The 18,532-nt window shown below is 40.4% G+C and overlaps 2 protein-coding genes across 3 annotated transcripts in view; one reads left to right on the top strand and one right to left on the bottom strand.

Moving 5' to 3' along the window:
- LOC138059365 (exportin-6-like) overlaps positions 1-11,378 on the top strand; it is a 33,511-nt gene extending 22,133 nt beyond the window's left edge. For both annotated transcript variants that reach the window (XM_068904954.1, XM_068904955.1), the window contains exons 16-23: positions 1,509-1,583; positions 2,542-2,656; positions 4,479-4,637; positions 4,984-5,270; positions 7,506-7,661; positions 8,429-8,527; positions 9,952-10,182; positions 10,944-11,378. In XM_068904954.1, coding sequence (XP_068761055.1) covers positions 1,509-1,583; positions 2,542-2,656; positions 4,479-4,637; positions 4,984-5,270; positions 7,506-7,661; positions 8,429-8,527; positions 9,952-10,182; positions 10,944-11,045 — 1,224 coding nt within the window. In that variant the 3' untranslated portion in view covers positions 11,046-11,378. The remainder of the gene's footprint in view (positions 1-1,508; positions 1,584-2,541; positions 2,657-4,478; positions 4,638-4,983; positions 5,271-7,505; positions 7,662-8,428; positions 8,528-9,951; positions 10,183-10,943) is intronic.
- Positions 11,040-18,532, bottom strand: part of LOC138059366 (aconitate hydratase, mitochondrial-like) — a 29,069-nt gene continuing 21,576 nt past the window's right edge. Inside the window, exons 22-28 of the mRNA XM_068904956.1 lie at positions 18,468-18,499; positions 18,120-18,185; positions 16,171-16,264; positions 15,602-15,734; positions 14,636-14,656; positions 12,767-12,867; positions 11,040-12,057 (exon numbers count right to left, since the gene is read on the bottom strand). Of these exons, the coding sequence (XP_068761057.1) occupies positions 11,920-12,057; positions 12,767-12,867; positions 14,636-14,656; positions 15,602-15,734; positions 16,171-16,264; positions 18,120-18,185; positions 18,468-18,499 (585 nt within the window). The 3' untranslated portion in view covers positions 11,040-11,919. The remainder of the gene's footprint in view (positions 12,058-12,766; positions 12,868-14,635; positions 14,657-15,601; positions 15,735-16,170; positions 16,265-18,119; positions 18,186-18,467; positions 18,500-18,532) is intronic.

Genomic DNA, 18,532 nt, shown 5'->3' with positions numbered 1-18,532 from the left:
TCAGATGTCATTACGAAGGCAGCACTTTATTCTCAGTTATTTTAAGACCCTGAGTGTTGGTCCGGCTTGAGTTTTTGATTCTGACTACCTGAGCCAACCGCTCAGCGGGTTAACAGAACCAGCAATATTTTTATTCACAAGTTCAATAACAATGTCACATGGAGCTTATTGGGACGCAATGCCAATAGCGATGTTTCTCGTTACGTCACCCGTTGTTATTGTTAGGCTGATTTAGCAACAGAACAGGAACGTCAGTGGCGACGTCGCGCGCAGCAAAACTACCAATGAGAATTTAGAATAGAGAAGAAAAGAGTGGAGTCTATTCTATTCAGAATTCTCATTGGTGTTTTTTCTGCGCGCGCCGTCGCCACTGATGTTCCCGTTCTGTTGCTAAATCAGCCTAATATGCCAACCAGAACCTAATTGGCTAATGCCTTCTGTTGTTCTGTGGTTGGCAAATTTGAATATCAAAAGAGATGTGACGTCAATGTTTGTGAACAAGAAATATCGCTATATTATTTAACTCCTCCACCTGGAGACAAGAACAGCATAGTGTGGCGTAGGCTAAAAGCAGACAGTAAACCAAGTTTGTTGTTTTCCAAGGGAAGATTGCAGCCCAGTTAAAGGGGCTAGGTCACGCTATTTTAGGTAATTTTGTTTAGTTTTGTTAATTATGAGCTCTAAACGTCAAATTGACAGAGCAAGAGTCTTTCATTTGCAAAATCACACATAACAACTGAGAATGATTTTCCAGCTGTGTAAATGACATTTTGATATAGACTGATATAAATTTGAAAAAAGGTGGGCCGACGTTTTTCAAATTTACCCAAATTCAATCCATTTCAATCCTCTCCAGTTTTGTCCATCCATGTCCCTTCTTGGCTAACCTGTGTTTTGTTAGAGTTCTTCTATAGTTTTGAACAGTTATTTTGATACTTTAGTTAATTCTATGACCATTCTATCAGTGCTGAAATTGCCTAAAATTGCGTGACCTAGCCCCTTTAATGAGTTCGCAGATAAACATTACTTATAAAAACAGGAGATAAAAAAGGACAACATTTCGACCGTTCTACGGTCATTTTCAAGTCCAAGTTCAAGTTGATAAAAATTCCGCAGCATAATGGGCCACTTTCGAAAATACTCTTTGTTTGTCTCCTCAAATTTTGCATAAGCATTGTTGTTGTTTTCTCTTGGGACCATTGTAAGTGCCAAGAGAAACTGGAAACAATTCTCATCCAAAATGTGGGGGGACAAACAAAGAGTATTATGGTATTTTCAAAAGTGGCCTATTATAAAGAAATTTGAAACAATGAGAGTCTTTACCCTATTGTTGTTTTTTATCAACTTGAACTTGGACTTGAAAATAACCACAGAACGGTCGAAACTTTGTCATTTTTTATCGCTTGTTTTTTTAAGTAGGATTGCATCCATTCATTAATTTAGTATAGGCTCAAAAGCTGACCATCAACATCATTGAACTGTTTTGATGAGGTGTGCATTTTTGACAGGTTCAGACCTTGGTCATCAGATCTTTGTCAAATGCTTTGGTGTTACCGTGGCCAAACAAGGCTGATAATGAACAGGTGACGATTTGAGAATATTCAGACAGTTTGTGAACTTGTAGTTGTCTTGTTCTCTGCATGGGCTCGAGTACGTGGAACTGCCACCTTCCATTTCTACCAACTCGCAGATGCAGAGTCTGTGTTGTACTTTTTCACTTGATTCCCTTTGCAATTGACCTCTTAGGCTTGTACGTTTTGTTTTCCCATTTCAGACCACGCGATATTACTCTACGGAACAGTTTGTTTTGAATGTCGTCTTAATGCATGCATAACTTATGTAAAACAAAAGGAAAATTCCCTTGGGAACATCACGTGGTCTGAAATGGGAAAACATAACGTACAAGCTAAAGAGGCACATTTCCAGGAAAGCGGCGATTGAGTTTGTTGTTTCTCTACTCTGCCCCGAAAGGTTTTTAGTCCGGTACTCTGGTTTTCCCCTCTCCTCAAAAACCAACATTTGATTTGATTTCCTTTGAGTAAAATTTTTTGTACAGTGTCACCACTTAGTGCCCCAGCGCCAGAAGAGTTGACATTTAAGTACAGTTCTTAATGTTGGGCATCGGCTCGTATCCGTCGGTGCTTTATTTATCACTGTTTAGCGGCTTTTCCAGGCCTCTACTTGAATAATTATTGTCCATGAGTTTTTTAGATAAATTTAGTGATGATCCGGGGCGTCTCAATTGTAGAATTTGATATTTTCGTGTAATTTTTTTGCGTTCAATGTCGGTCAAGAGAAGGGGAACTCTTCAACTACCCGCTGTTAGCACATCTCTTGTTTGGTCAACTAGGTCATAATGATTGTTTGTGTAAGCGTCTTAGTGTTTGCATTTGGTGTTTGTTGTGTTCTTGGACACTGTTTCGGGACAGATAGCAATGAACCAATAACCTCGCGGCATTTTATCCCATATGGTTTGTCCTTTCATGATGGTACGTGTGTTTGTGTCAAAGTCAAGTCGATTATGGTGTTGTTTTTTCCCAGGAGTGGGAGGTCCGCTCTCAGAGCCACCACAGCTTCATTGAAAGTATCAAACAGCCATTCAAAGGGGTAGTGGAGACACCAGGATTTTCCGAGAACAAACAGCTTCAGGAGAGCGGTGAGTTCTTTAATCTGTGTATATTTCTGCACAAAAACTCAAATAACTCTGAAACGAAAAAAGATACTTCAAAACGGTAAAAGCCATTCTTCATTATTTTGAAAACTTTCAAATAGACATTGATTATGTTTTACTTTATTGGCATTTTAATCACTACACTAAGAAAACTGGAGAAAAGTGCGAAGCGCAATGACTCAGAAAAAGTTTTAAAAGTTCAAGAAGAAAATGCACCAGTGTTTAAAAAAAAACCAGGCGTTTCGAGGGTACTCCCTATTCTTCAGTTGTTGAGTTACTTTTGAAACCACTGAAGAAGAGGGAGCATCCTCGAAACCTCTGGTTTGTGTTAAACACTGGCGCATTTTCTTCTTGAACTTTTAACCACTACGCTACCGAGATAACCACTCGAAATTTCCTGTCTTTTAAGGACGGTGCCTACTATTGTTATCGCATACGTTCTGCGCATCTCCAGATACTCGGATTTCCTATCGCCTATGCTTACTAATACAGAGATATTATTGCGCGGTTTAAAACTATCCGGAGAAAGTAGATCTTAGTAAGTACTATTGGTATCCAAAAAGAAAATTGGGGGTAGCTATGCATTTTTGAGAGATAATTAAGCTTCAATTTGAGAAAGAACAGGAGGCAGTGTGGCCGAGTGGTTAGGGCCCGTGCATTGAGATCTAGAGATCCTGGGTTCAAGACCACGTTCTGACCACTCATTGAATTTGTTTCAGGTAGTCCCTGGTTCAACTTCCTGGCGCACTTGTAAAATAGCCAACTGGTTTGCCTCCCGCCAGTTGGGATTCTTAATAATTGTATATATTAAATGCTCGGAGATATTAGCCACTAGCTACTCTGAAATCTGAGGGTAAACAAAGTATTATTATCATTATTATTATTATTATTATTAAAGAACGCCATACATTGCTTTGTATTTTAAAACTTTTTACAAATACTATTCATGAATTATCCCCAATTTTCTTTTTGGATTTCAATAACACTTGTTAAGATCTCCATTTCCTGCATAATCACACATCGGGGCAAAAATATCTTTAATTAGTAGGCACCGTCCTTAAGGACGTTCGCGCTCAAAACGTTCCCACGTACAGATTTTTTTTAAACTTGCGACGCAGAAAGGTAATGATCTTAGCTTACAACTGTCAGCTATAAAAAAGCTACATGAGTGAAATTTAGATCAGGTAAACGTACTCAGTTCAACATAACTAATATAACTAAATTAACCTTTGCAGCTGATATCTTTTTCTGAGGTGAAATAGGCCTTGAAAACCCATACATATTAGTCTAAGAAAGAAAACTTCGGTCGCACGAGAGCATAAAAGGCCAAATATTTGTAACTTCGCACGTACAGATATTTTTGTTTTTTGTTAAAATGGACAAAATCAAGAAAGGAAGTGATCTACGGAAAGAAAAATGGGGGTCACCGAGCATTCAAGAGAGTAAAATCGCTGAGAAGTTCTCAAAGCGATTGTCTATTCGCACTGTCACGCCATTGCGTGACATTTCCGAGAAGACCTGGATCCACAGCTATCCCATGATGCCACATACTTTCATGTTCCATTCTTGTGGAAAATTTTTGCATCTTCAGCATCGTGTTTACCTGCGTGGTCTACGATGCATGGCGTGTGCGTGACATGTGCGGAAAGATGCGCAGTAGCAATGGGCGCGAACGTCCTTAATTACCCCAATCCAATATCGGACTGATTGTGTTGTATCGTCATACGCATTTAGACAATGACACAAGTTTGTCATCCTCTCTCGTTGATTGGTCCATTTTGAGGATTGTAAAGTTTCTCTATTCCAGCCAAGACTCACATTCATTTCACACTTCACGTGTTGGGCAACTTGATGGCAGCAGTCGCAGAAGACCAGGTTACTAAGACCAAACTAATTCTCTACCAGTCCATCGCCGATGTTGTTCAACTCACTCTGACGATCTTCCCAGTATTCATTCATCATCCAGGTAGGAATTGCAATATTGTGAGGTTTGTTTCAGTTAGAGAATCTTGCCGCTAGTAATTTAGCTTGTAGTACTGGCGTTGTTTAGCGGATGCGCGCTCGCTTTACTTTGCGAAATATTTTGCTGCCTTCTTGAATGTAGACTGAAGAATAACGGTATTTTAAACACTGATTTTTCACACCCCAAACAAAATTTGAATGATTAACGTCCCTAAAACGTTGTAATTAATATTCAGAAGTTACCTGAGTAGTGCGCGTCACTGCGATTATCATTCAGACATTTAAATGATTTATCATTTACTAACCTTCTTGTGTGTCACGTGAGCTTAAATTTTCTTTTTTTTTTTCAGATACAACCGATAAGATTCTGGGTTTCCTTTTGACTCTGTTTGAAAGCCTCAAGGTACAGATCGGGCCAGCGGTCACTGAACAAATAGTCCAACAACTGCTACATACATTCACGCGACAACAACTTTCAGAGACGCTGCTACACGAGAGTAGTGCAGGCTCACGAGTCATCAACAAGTTCCTGAAGATTCTTCAGCTTTTGGTTCAGGAACCGGCGGCATCATTCAAGGCATTTCTTCCTAATATAATTGGTCTTTGTATGGAGCAGCTCTATCCAATTATAATTGAGGTAGAGGTTAATTTAAAGACAGTTTATTCTATCGGTAATTTACCCAGTGGTTCTCTTTGAGTGACATGAAGGCAGTCATGAATCTGTTGTAAACGGGGAAGTACGACTCCTTTGAAAACCACTGTTTTGGAAGCAGCTTTTCCTATAATCGTTGTCAGAAAAAAGCCTCTTGGTTTTCCCCGCTTGGCGCTGTCAGCCTTCATGGGCGAACTAAAGGGGAGGTCTTTGTTGGCGTCATTAACGACCTTCTGTCGCGTTACCAAGGAATTTGCCAAAAGAACTTCAATGTAACGTGCTATACACAAGTGTCCTCAAAAAGTTCAAAGGAACTTTTGAAACCTAAAGTAATGTCTCCGCAATTTAAGGTCTTACGGCTTCGTTAATTAGGCAAATAAAATCCACAAAAAATAAAAATAAAAAACGAATCGCATAAAGCGCTACCTGGCCAGGAAGATTTTACTAAGATTATTTGGTTGGCAAAGATCATCTAAATGTCTAATGCACTTTTATCCTCATTTCAGCTGCACTGTTGATATCTTGGCAGACTCGGCCTTCTGGGGCTGTGAAGTAAACGTCGCTATTAGGAGATTTAGTTTTTTTTCAATGATGAATAGGGGGTAACTGAATAAAATGGTATTGCCTCCTTATGTGAGGATGTTCTATCACTGACCTTTAGCCAATTGTGGGGTTTAAGCCATTAAACTTGGTTCAGGTCACAATGGTCCTTATTGGAGTTGAGCCTGCAGGCACATTTTCTTTTGTTTAAAACTACATGCAAAAGAGGCTGAAAGTGCCCCTGTGATAAAAAAAACCACTTCCTTTTTACCTTCAGATTTTGAAAGTGTGTTTGCTTAACACCTGACTGGCAAAATTTTGTGCTATGATTTTTATCTAAAGGCCGGTTACTTTGAGTGTAAGTTTTGGATTTCACGGTCCGCCATTACTCACGTTCAAAACTGACCGATTGGACCTCAAACGGTTGGATCCAGGGAAAAGTGACGTCAGAGGCTCACTAGCTTAAAATTTCAGCGTGTGAACGCAGCTATTATATATGCAAAGCGTGAGTTTAAAAGTCCGAAAGCCCAAAACCCCGTGCTGCATATTAATTCTGCGGCGTACACACGTATTGCATTCTTAAACTGGTGAGCCTTTGACGTCATTTTCTCCTCGATCCAGCTCTCTCAAGAACATAATGTTAGTAATGGCGGACCATTAAATAGGAAAATTACAGTTAAAATAAAGAGGTGTCTTGTTGAAATCAAGGATTAAAACGTCGGTCACTTAGTGATTTGTTAACATAGTTTGAAATCCAAAGAAAAATATGAATTGATTTTTTGGTCACAGGGGCACTTTAAGGGTCAATTCAATACAAAATGACCCCTTAGCCTCGTTCTTGTGGCAAAACCGCTGATAACTCCGATAAGGGCTATTGTCCTGTTATTCGGCTAACGGCTATCCTGCGAGTAGAGCCTGTCTAAAACTCACCAGAGGGCGAGCAAGAGAGGCTTTGCAAAAATCGTGTTAAGTCTTTTAAGTCGCCGCAGCCCAAGTTTCTGGACTAGTCACTCCGGTCAAACCGATTTAGGCAGCGCGCGCATCATATTTTTGACCAGGCGAAGGTCAAAATCGAGTCTTCAGTACGAAAATCAATATGACATCCAAGAAACAGCTTGCGCATACTCAACAAAGACTTTACGCAATTTCTGCAGAGTCCTTTCTTAATCGTCGAGTTAACAAAAGGCTCTGCTGTTAGGTTGACTAATAGCAAATGATGTTCCAGTGAAATGATGCTGGAATTTTTCTGTAGGGTTTTTTTTTGGGATATTATGGATTTTAAAAGTAGCCACGCTAACGCCTCTAACAATAGGAGGAGCAGGCGTACTTCAGTTGCTTAGTGCGCGGCATTCAAAGCAAGAGGTTCCCGGTTCGATCCTCGGTGGCTTCAACGTGTGTTTCGACTTTCCTCTGATCCGTGTAGCTATAACTTTAAATTTCCGTAAAAACGGACGACTGATAGAGGAAGGGGGGGGGGGGGGGGGGTAAACGACGCACCGTCGACTTTCATTGATACTAGCCTCGTAGCTGAAGGAACTACAGACGTTAAATAAAGTGACTAAATAAAGCGGTGGAGTTGTAATTAAAATTTTACTTGCTAAAAGTCGACCTATTGTCCCGGTATTGTTAAATCCAGTAAAAATTACCATTAAAATCTCTTTTTGCTTGTTTGTATTGCAGCAATCTTGCCCTGATATCAAATGTGAATTTTACGAGCTTCTTCATCAGTTACTGTTGCACAACTGGCGGTACTTCTTTCGCTCATCACTGCTGGCCAAAATGTCTGCAGGTGAAGATTGTGTAGAAAACCAACCCCAGTTCAACGCGATTATGCAGGTAAGAACCGCGAAATGTTGGGTCAGGAAAGAGCAGGCCCCAAAAATGATCCAATGAAATTTTAGGCCGTAAAGAGCTACTTGGTATCTCGGAAGGTAGTTGGTGTCCAGTGTTAAAAGTCATTCCAGGCTTTTGCCTGACCACAGATGCATTCAAATCCTTGTAACCTTCAAGTGTTTTCGGAGCCGGTGGCAATATTGCACTCCACGCTCTAAAGAACAGCATATGAATAATGTGTAATGATAGATCTGGAGTATGGATTTTACCTAACAGGAAATACAGACTGTACCTCTTTCGAAACGGTGACACCTAAAGAAATGGACAGAAATTAAAAAAAAAACCCACCAACAACGATATTGGCTTTCATTTGTTCCCTTAACACAATGTTGACAGGAACGATTTTAATGTCATCTTGGGAGCACAATCATGTCTCTGACCAGTTCTGTTTTAGCTCAAATGTCCCCGAAACTTTTGATGGTGCATCAAAGGAAACGTCCGTAAATTAACTTTAGCCACAGGAAATGCATGTTACAATCAAAATTGTTTCGTCATACAAGAGATCACAATTAATCAAGTTGGCAGTGCCCCAAAATTTGACAGACAAAATAAGCGATTCTGAAATAATTGATACAAACATTCTTTTTATATTTTTGAAACAAATTGAAAACATTTCACCCGGTTTAAAGTTGTTCTTTAGTAGGAATGAAACTTCCACTTGAACATCAAGAAGACGATGCTTCAGTGGTGATTTGTCTTTTTATTTGCAGGCGTTTGGACAGTCTTTCCTTCAACCCGACATCACAATCTTCAAGCAAAATCTCGAAGCTCTAGAGAACCTTAACTCCAAGTGCAAACTTTACCAAAAGGTAAAGGAGTTTTAGTTTCTGAACAAACTGTGGTGCGGCGTCGGTGGGGAAATATAACGCAGAAATGTTATTTGCCAGCTGGGAGGTCCGTATAGCGGAAAAACTGTGACCTTGGTCTTGAAAATGCTGCCCGAGGTCATAGGTTTTCGCTATACGGACCGACCCCTGGCTGGTAAATAACCTATTTATTTTTTTCCTCTCTCTCTCCCTTCCTCTCTGAAATCACTTTTTTAATTGTTGAAAGCGTTACCGTGACAGTGGGCAGAGAGGAAAATCCGGACCGCGCTAAGAACCAATCAGATTGCAGGAATCGTTACTTTGCCCTCTTAATAAAAAATTAACGACTTTATGAACTGGGTTGATATGGTAAATTGACCAACGTAGAGAAATTTGAAAGCTGACGTTTCGCATTTCTCAACGGTTGTCAATTTACCATATCAACCCAGCTGATAAAGTCATTTCCGTGTTTACCAAAATGAAAGTTTTCCTGAACCAAAAAAGTGTATCTTAAGAGAGGATAGTACTTATTTCAAGGTGTTCAGAGGATCCAGAATAAAATTTCATGTAAGGATATCCATAAGATAAGCCTTGCATTTGTTTAAGTCACTAACCTCGTCTCCAAAGCGGAGAGAAAGGTCCTAGGAACGAGCTTTCGTGGAACAAGAATGGAGAAGGTTGAAAAATATGGTGTGTCAAGTATCAGCCTAATGGTTATAGCTTCCGTTCGAAGCTAGTAGTTTGGGCTCCAACAACAGACCACATCACAGATGTGGCTAAGCTACCAAGCTTAAGAATGGATTTCAAGCTGCCGGTGACATTGTTTTGATACAAGTCTTCTTGATTTTCTTGTTTACATTCAGAATTCAATTTTAGCCGTTAGAACACCTTCCTAAAATAGAGCAATTTTTTTTGCTGTTCCCACATGACGTTTTTGAATCTCGAAGAATTTTCTCGTTTGCACTACAACAATGGACATGACAGAAGCAGTTGTCTGTTTAACAAACAGGTTCTATGTTGCCATGCCTCTGTCAGTAATAGATTACAGATGACATCAAAATTGCCCAGTGTGTCACTGATGTTGTTACCACATTTTGACGTCTTCTGTGATCTATCAGTAAACAGACGCACGGAATCACTTGGGAATCTATGGGCCTGTCCTCTGAGAGATCATAGGTGAGAACCAATCGAAATCCGTGCATTATTGAGATTATTATTATATAAATCAATATACAAACTACTTCATAGGCTAGCTCACCAAGCGTTCTTACGGTGAGCATTTGACTTTCGTCAACTGAAGTTACGAAAACACCAAACTTTCATTGTTTACTCCTCGCTGCTGCATCATTTCAGAAAGTTGCCCCTTGATTGATTAACCACATGATTGTATTATTCAGGTCTAAGACAATCTCGTCAATTTTTTGCAGACCATATTTAAAAACAGCATGTTGCTTCAATTTGTAAACGTCCTTCTACAAGCGCTGGTGTACAGATCACATGACCTTCTCCAGGAAGAGATCACAATTACATTGTATAACATGGCGGCAGTAGACTTTGATTCGTTTTATTCGATATTCTTACCTCAATTCTTGGGTGGCTGCGAGGGGCTTACAGGCTCACAAAAGAGTGAATTGGGCAAGAACTTTACTCCTGACAAGGCAAGTACAGCGAGTAATTGAATATTTTACTTATATTTTGGCCCCTATGAACACCCACTCAAAGAGTGCCAAATCCTAAACTAGGGCTCTCCCTTTTCTTTCAAATTTTTTGTCGGGAGAAACTCTATTAATATCTAGTCAAATTTCCCCCACAAGGGAAAAATGCCAAGAATTCACTGTAGGACGAACAAGATTTTGAGATCTTTGTTGAAACTCGAGCCCATACACCGCGTCTTTATTTCACGAGTCCTACCTCTCCTCAAATTGCGAGATTATAATTACATGGTATAAAAGAAAAGGATATAGAGCCTCCACTTCAAAACATACACATTTCTTTCACTGATGGAGTCCTTTCACGGGAACACATGAGCCCAACAAATTCACCTGCCCCCAAGTGTGTGGCTTCATAACTCACTGAGTTGGTAGAGTATTTCACCGGTATCACAAAGGGCATAGGTTCGAATCCCGTTGGAGCCACATGTGTAGAATGTGATAGTGAGGACAAAAACAACAGAAACAAGTTGGAATGAAATGGAAAAATATTTACATATCATCCACTTCCTTTTGTCTTGGCCCTCTAAACCTCTGTTTCAAGATGAATTTTGATAAATCGAAAAAGGCCTATTTTTCAGGTGTCTGTAAGAGACAATTGCTTAACTTGTCCAGATTAGCGCGAGGATTATTTCTCTCTTTTGAATATGAGTAGTTTGGAAGTAGGTTGGTGGTCGAGGTTCACACGAGTTTTCTCGTTCCTTTTGCAGGATTTGCCGTCCTTTACCCAGAGTACCCACAGATTTGTGGGAGATTTACGATACTACAGGTTATGCAACACTAGCGTGCCTTCCGGTACAATTAAGTTTTAGGGTGTCGTTATTTAATAACATGACCTAGATTATTTTTGTGTTCACACCAGCTTCGTTTTTCAAGCGATTCAACTTACGACATGGAAACAAGCAAGTATTTATATGCAGAATAAGACTAATTCCGGGGACGAAAATATCGCACTTCGAACAAGACGCCGAGTTAGTCTCAGAAATCAATGACTGGGTCTTTTAACTTATCCAATGTTGTCAAAATAAAAGCAGATTTAAGATTTTTATATTAGCGCATATCAGCGCGCGCAAATTATTTTGGTAGACAGTTGTGTGTATAATGTGTGAGTGCAAAGAGGAATAACATTGTAGAATCATTTTTTGTACTTCAATTGTATTTGGTTTCGAAAACTCCTCGTCTGCCTTCCATGACTCTCGTAGCAGCAGGATTTCTCCCCTTCCCGCGTCATTTCAGCAGACAAAACACAAACAACAGTTCCGCACTGCGTCTGTATGTTTCTCATACTTCTTACGCTTGTGCCGCTAGTGAAAGCCATTCTGTGAACTATCCGGGTAAATAAGTTTGAGGAATCAACGGTGTGACAACCTTGCCGTTTCCCCATTGCCATTAATCAGCAAATCATTACATACGCAAAAAAAGATACTAAAAAGTTCTAAATGAACGTTTGTTTAATCGCCGTCGATCAGTGGCTTGTTTTTAGAACTTGAAATTGTTGTTGAAGGAACATCAAGATTTCCTTCCTCTTCAATTGTCCTCACAAATGTTCACACAAGTCCACAATGCTGTACCAAACGGGTACCAACATTTCGATAAAATATTCATTAAAAAATATTATTAAATCCTGCCACGTGTCGAGATCTCCGAAAAAAGGAATCACTTGAATTCAGCTAAAAGATGAGTTTGCTATTTTCCAGAGACCTCTGCCATTCTGTTGAGAGCCGATCCGGCTCTAAACCACTCAAGCTGGGATTCATTCATCGTATGATTCAACAAAAACTCATCTTGAGATCCACTTGAATGTTTGACTACACATTTCACAGGCTACAAAAGTTAAAAAAATTGAAAGACAAAAGGATTTTTAGGAGACTATTCACTGGCGTGGCAAGCGGCCATGTTTCTTTCAACCGAACCAAAGTAAGTATTTGAAGGGGGTAGTTTCTAAAGAAACTGTGGTGCTGCGTAGGTGGGGCAGTAGTATACAAAAATTTGGTTTTATCAACGGAGTTGGTAATGTAAATTGACCACCGTACAGAGATTCTAAAAGAGGGCTTAGCTATACGGTGGTCAATTTACATTATCAACTCCGTTTTTGTGCAAAGTAAGTATTTGTTACACCAATAGAACTTAATTCCCAAATGATTAATTTTGGACAACAACATTGTTGCAGTCACGTCATGCACACATGCCCAGGACGAAAAGCAGCTTCAGGCTACTGGTAGCCTACACTTTGTCCATACCAACATTTTTTGCGCCGTCGCGTAGAGTAATAAATTTCTAACGGACAAAATTCGATGAAAGTAGCCAGCGCAGCCTTGTTGCCGAGTCATGCAGTGGAGACACAAGTACTCTTTTTCTATTCCGATCACATCACAGAATATAAAATATCCCCACCCCCCTCCCCTGAATCAAGAGGGCCTGAGTTCCAATCCTAATTGGGGCGCCTTTAGCCAGTTACAGGAGCGTAACCCCCCCCCCCCCCGAAACACTAACAAAAGAGAATTTAAAGAGATTAAAAAGCTTACGAAGGTACCTTTCCGGGTGCAAGATCGTTAAGGCCTAGCAGTGAGAGCTTGTCGTCTGGCTGGATTTTATCGTAATCTGACGAATCAGCAAATGTTAGGGGCAGGAGACCTGTCCAAAGAAAAAGCGATGTTAGAAAATGCAATCAGATGGGCCCGAGGGATATTTAGGATTCAAACTTCCCAAATTAATCCTTAAAATGCGATTACATGTTTATTCAGAAGCTCGTGACCTTGAAGCGTTTAACTCTGGTTCAGAGCTGGGTTTTTTTTACTGGGTTGCCAGTATGGCAAACCCAGTCGGGATCTGCGTTAGTAAACTTTAGGATTACAAAGCTGTCAGATGCTCAGAGGGCACGCTTAAACTTGTGGTGAAAAGAAGTTGTGAGGGAGCTTGAAAATTATCAACATGTCAGCCCAGAAGCCAATGTTTCTCACTTCCCATTTATTTTCTTCAATCTTTCTGGGTTCAGTACTTTGCTAGTAACCACATGTCTTCTCAGGCTATTTACCCAATACTTCTACCATGGCACTACAATGATAGGCAATACCAAGACAATATCGTGCACTGTTAGAACTACAAATTACGCAAGGACAACTTGAATCTCCTGGAAGACAACACACACCTCAGTTGACATTTTATATGAAATAAATCGCTGCGTTACTTCACTACCACACGTAAGCAATGCTTGTCAATTTTTTGTAAAGAGGACAGGAACTTCTTCTTTCTGACAAATGATTAATTAATAGGCCGGTAGCCAGGTTTTTAACGTCAGAAAAGCATCTGTTTCGTCGTACGAACGTGCGAGGACCTGTCAGCCAAAGGGCCTCTGCTGGTATGACTTCTGGGTGACCCCTTAAATGGTCTTAATGACCGCCCAACTTAAAAAAAAATTGTCTGGAACAGTGCACGTACCAAAGGCAACCCAGTGTACCCTCACGGAAGGTCTAGTTTACTTTAAAAATTTCCTTATTTTGGAAGCGTGCAGCTTCGATCTTATTTTTGTCCATATTTGGGTCCTAAAATCGCCAGCTTTGTTCCAACGAAAAGAGTTGCAAGTTATACGCTTCAAGGTTACGTGCTTCTGGTTTATCACAAAGAAGAAAATTATTGTGGAAAGCCCGTTCAATGAAAATCAACTTCACTGACCAATCGGTTCAATGAACGCTTTAATTAATCTAAAAATTACAACAAACACGCTTTCAATCAGTTAAGCCTGGTTTTCACTAGCGACGCATGCATAAGCACACGCAAACTCAGTAGCTTGTTGTTCATTATAGCGTCTTTTGTTAGAACAATAGACACTAATGAACAACAAGTAAATGCGCTTGCGTCGCTAGTGAAAACCAGGCCTTAAAGTTCAATACAAATGCAATAAATCGTTGCTGTCAAACGAAATGGCGCTTAAAAGTATTTTATATGGAAGAAAGATTCTGTTGTAACCTGGCTTCCTCTGGCTAAGCAACTGTTAACAACTTAAGATCAAGTAATCCGTCTCAGCCAATAGGCTAGTTTCGAATTGTGCAGCAACAAAAGAACAGAGTCGAGGTTCAGGGGAATAATTTGCATTTGCCTTTGTTTCAAACAATGCAAAATGCAAACTATTCCCCTGAACCTCGACTCTGTTCTTTTGTTGCTGCACAATTCGAAACTAGCCTATTAAGGCTTATTTACACATACGCAGACGCAGTGGCGTTTTGATAAGTGGTACGTTTCATGAGAACAAAAGACAATAATTAACAACAAGTTCGTATGCTGCTTTTGCTCAAGCTTGCGTTGTACGTGTAATTCAGTAATTTTGCCCCCTCTATGCTGTAATGTATGATAACATCTTTCCAAACACAGAATGATCTATTGAATGAAAGACGTTGAAGCTTACCCTGTTTCTTCAAATTTGTTTCTGAAATAGAGACAAGAACGGAGTCATTTTAATGGAGATTGAATATCTTTGAATCGCTCACATGAAAGTCAGACATGAGTGGAAAATGTTTATCATTGCTGCTTTGATAGTCGCAGTGAACAAAACCAAAAAAAATTCAGGCTTCAAAGAGACTTGAACCAATGACCAAGTAATTGCATAGCCCAACACTTTATATAGAAGAAAAAGAAAAAGAAGCCTGAGTTGAAAAGAAACTGGTCAGTAATGTCCTCTGTTTAAACGTACACACGAGCTTTTAAGGCCGGGACACACTAGGCGATAAGTCGCTGCGACACGTCGCGGGGACAAGTCGCCGCAACAATTCGTCTTGTGTGACACGGTCAATTTCATGAAAATCATTGTCGCTGCGGCAGAATTTTGTCCCCGCGATCAGTCGCACGAATTCAAACCAGTTTGAATTCGTGCGACTTATCGCAGCGACAAAATTACCGAAAGCAGAGTTGTCGCATCGTGTGTACACTTCCGGCAACAAGTCGCTGCGACAAAATATAAATGAACCAATGAGAGAGCGTCATATGGTCAGCCATATTGAATTAGAAAACTAGTTCACATTCCCCCTCATACGAGATCACTGCGTGTGCACCGAACAGGCGTCGTGTCGCAGCGACTTGTTTTGCAAGTAGTACACATATAGCAACTTGTCGCAGAGACATGTCGCTGTGACTTGTCGCCTAGTGTGTCCCGGCCTTTATGATTCGAGCGCCAAGAGTTCAACACTCCAACGATCTTGATATATCTAAACAAAAATGTTGATTTAGTTGGGGAAAACCGACACACAAAATTGCTCTTCCTGACAAGGTAGGAGAATTAATTTGTGAAGGAGATGGGAAAAAAAACGGGAGACGAGTTGATTGGTAGAGACGCAGTGCTCTATTTTCGCAGCAAACAAAATTTGGGGGAACATACCATGGATACGAGCAAAGCTCTTGACAATGATAGCACGCCCTCCAAGATGTCTTGGTTCCAGAGCAGCGTGCTCTCGACTGCTTCCTTCACCATAATTCTCATCTCCAACAACAACCCACTTCACACCATTGGCCTGACGAGCGAGAAAGAAAATTACACGCAATGAGAGATTTGACGAATGCTAGTGGCGTGTCTCCCCAGTTCAAAAGGATTCATTAAAATTAATAGTTAAATGTTTATCTCCTGGATTGCCTCTTGTCCTGAGCTAAATTGAATTGTAAACGAAACAATTCTCTGTTGGTGACACGAACCCATGATCATAAACTTTGCTAAACTGCACATCCTTAAGCTATCAAGCCAACCTGGACGTGATCAATGACAAGTTCCATATCTACGGTCAAAGGTAAAGTCTCTGCTTACGAGCCAGAAGGCCCAGAAGGCCCATCAGGCCGGCGCTTATCTCCGGTTTCCTTAGCATGAACCCGGACCACTCGATCCGGAGTCGAGCACACTAACCATGAGGCCAGCGCGCCTCCCATCTACAGTCACAGACTCCATATTTATTGTACCTTATAATACCGAGCAGTGTCTGGAACTGCGCCGTATTCTCCCGTCATCTGATTCTTCACGTGGTTTGCTTTGTCATTCTCACTGTTGATAGCTCTGTGGAATTAAAGGATACCTCTCATTCACCAACAAATTGACCTGCTGCCAACTGAGTGTCTTCATAGCTCAGTTGGTAGAGCATTGCACCATCATCACAGAGGTCATGGGTTCCAATCCCAATGTATTTCCAACCTTTTTCCTCTAACGATCTTAAGTTACAAAGCACACCAAAAGATCCAGTAAAAAACATGACAGAAAGCAGACTGAACTGCTTTTCGTTTGCTCTAAATAAGCATAAAAATTGTATGACACGACCTTACAGGGCGCGACGAAAGTGCTGTCCGATAGCCCGGGGCTACTGGAATGACTTGTCGGGCTAGCGTTTTCTTATCGTAGCTTGCCCGACGGGCAAGCACCCTTGGTTTCTCTTTTCTGATGATAAATTGAGCTTTTATACCACAAAGTGTGTAGCTGAAGCTCCTAAGAGAAAATGATAACGTTATGAGGCCAAATTATCGTAGCGTGACAACGTTTTGCGCCGCATTTTAGTTGCGTCCGTAAATAACGTCATGACTTTTTCTCCTTACATAGCGACCGAAATATATTTTTGAAATGACAATCTTTGCCGACTGACAGCGTGCAGTGCGAGACAATCAGTCTAATTAAATTCCAGCCAAGTCACGGTGTAGTGGATTTTCTCGGAAATTTAGGTGCGTTTCGTTGGGAAACTATTGTTATTGCGCATACATTCTGCGCATCTCGAGATAATCTGGTTTCCTACCGTTGATGCTTACTAATACAGGGATGTTATTGCGCGACTTAAAACTATCCGGAAAAAGTAGATCTTAGTAAATACTCTTGGTATCCAAAAAGAAAATTGCGGGTAACCAGGCATTTTTGAGAAATAATTAAGATTCAGTTTGAGAAAAAAACGCCATACATTGCTTTGTATTTTAAAGCTTTTTACAAATATTATTCATGAATTATCTTTGAAAAATGGATGGTTACCCCCAATTTTCTTTTTGGATTTCCATAACACTTGTTAAGATCTACATTTCCTGCATAATCATGAAACGGGGCAAAAATGCCCTTAAATAGTCGGCACCGTCCTTAAATACATCTGATTATTCTTTATGAACAATTTAATGTCGGGCTAGCTCGTCAGACCTTCGGGCTAGTAACCTCAAGTAACAGCTTGCCCGAAGGGCAACCTCATCTTTTCATTTTCGTCTCACCCTGCCTTACTTTCACAGTGAGGGCACGTTCTTTTTAGAAAAATCGCAGGGCGCATATTTTCTCCAACTCTTTAGAGGACTTCTTTTTTTCCCTTTTGGCGAAAATTCCTATTTTTCTTACTTTTTATCTCTGTCATTCCCATTTTCTAAGTATCATTTGTCACTTGACACCATGAAATAGATCTTATTTACTGAGTGCTTACAGGACGGCCTAAATCTTTAGAAATCTCTCAGAAATTGAATTGGGTCAAACTCTTGCATGGCGAAGTTAGAATATAAAATACCTTCTCACACACCAGGCGGCAGTTCAGGTTAACGAAACGACCAAGAAAGTTTTCAAACGTATAGGTTGCGAAACGACTCGTTAACCCATTCGGACATGAACTAATTAAAATTGTGTGAAAGGTACTGCATGACTTTTAACTGCTTTAATTAAGTTTGATAGTTTCCCTGTTTTGTAAGCTTAATGGCCAGCAAAAACGGCAGATACAATATAAATGGAGAGTGATTGACTGCCAAATCTAAAAATTGCAGGAACCTTCCTAACTAAAGGACTTAAGCTAGAATGTGGAACAGCGGTTTGGCACTCTGGCTGGGGCTCTAAAAATAGAACTAAATGGCCCAGTTGGTAAACTGCCAGTGATGAAACTGTGAGAAGAACAATCTTTTAGACATACCCAATAAACATGTTGTTTGAAATATTATCCAGGTGACCTCTGTACTTGAGCCACGGGCCTGCAGCACTAAAGAGGGAAAAACTTATTTTATAAATGAAAGCATAAGGGAATCCGTCTTGTTATTGAACAGAAATTAATGACTAGACTGTTCACAGTGCACGTCCACGAACTACCATTCTTTCTTTGCGCCGAGCGCGTACTGAGCAGAGCGACAAAACTACCGAGCGGGTGGGGAGTGGAGATATTACAAAGCCCCACTCCCCACCCGCTCGGTAGTTTTGTCGCTCTCCCCAGTTCGTGCTCGCTGTTTAAAAACAAAGTTCGTGCTCCGACAACATTGATGTCTACCTGATGTGATCTGTTGTACATTTGCCCTTTACCTACGAGGATAGAGAAAAGGTATGACTGTTACA

The sequence above is a fragment of the Montipora capricornis genome, chromosome 8, assembly GCF_036669925.1.
Source record: "Montipora capricornis isolate CH-2021 chromosome 8, ASM3666992v2, whole genome shotgun sequence".
NCBI lineage: Eukaryota > Metazoa > Cnidaria > Anthozoa > Scleractinia > Acroporidae > Montipora > Montipora capricornis.
The sequence above is the reverse complement of the archived record's forward strand: the minus strand, read 5'-3'. Positions and strand labels throughout refer to the sequence as shown.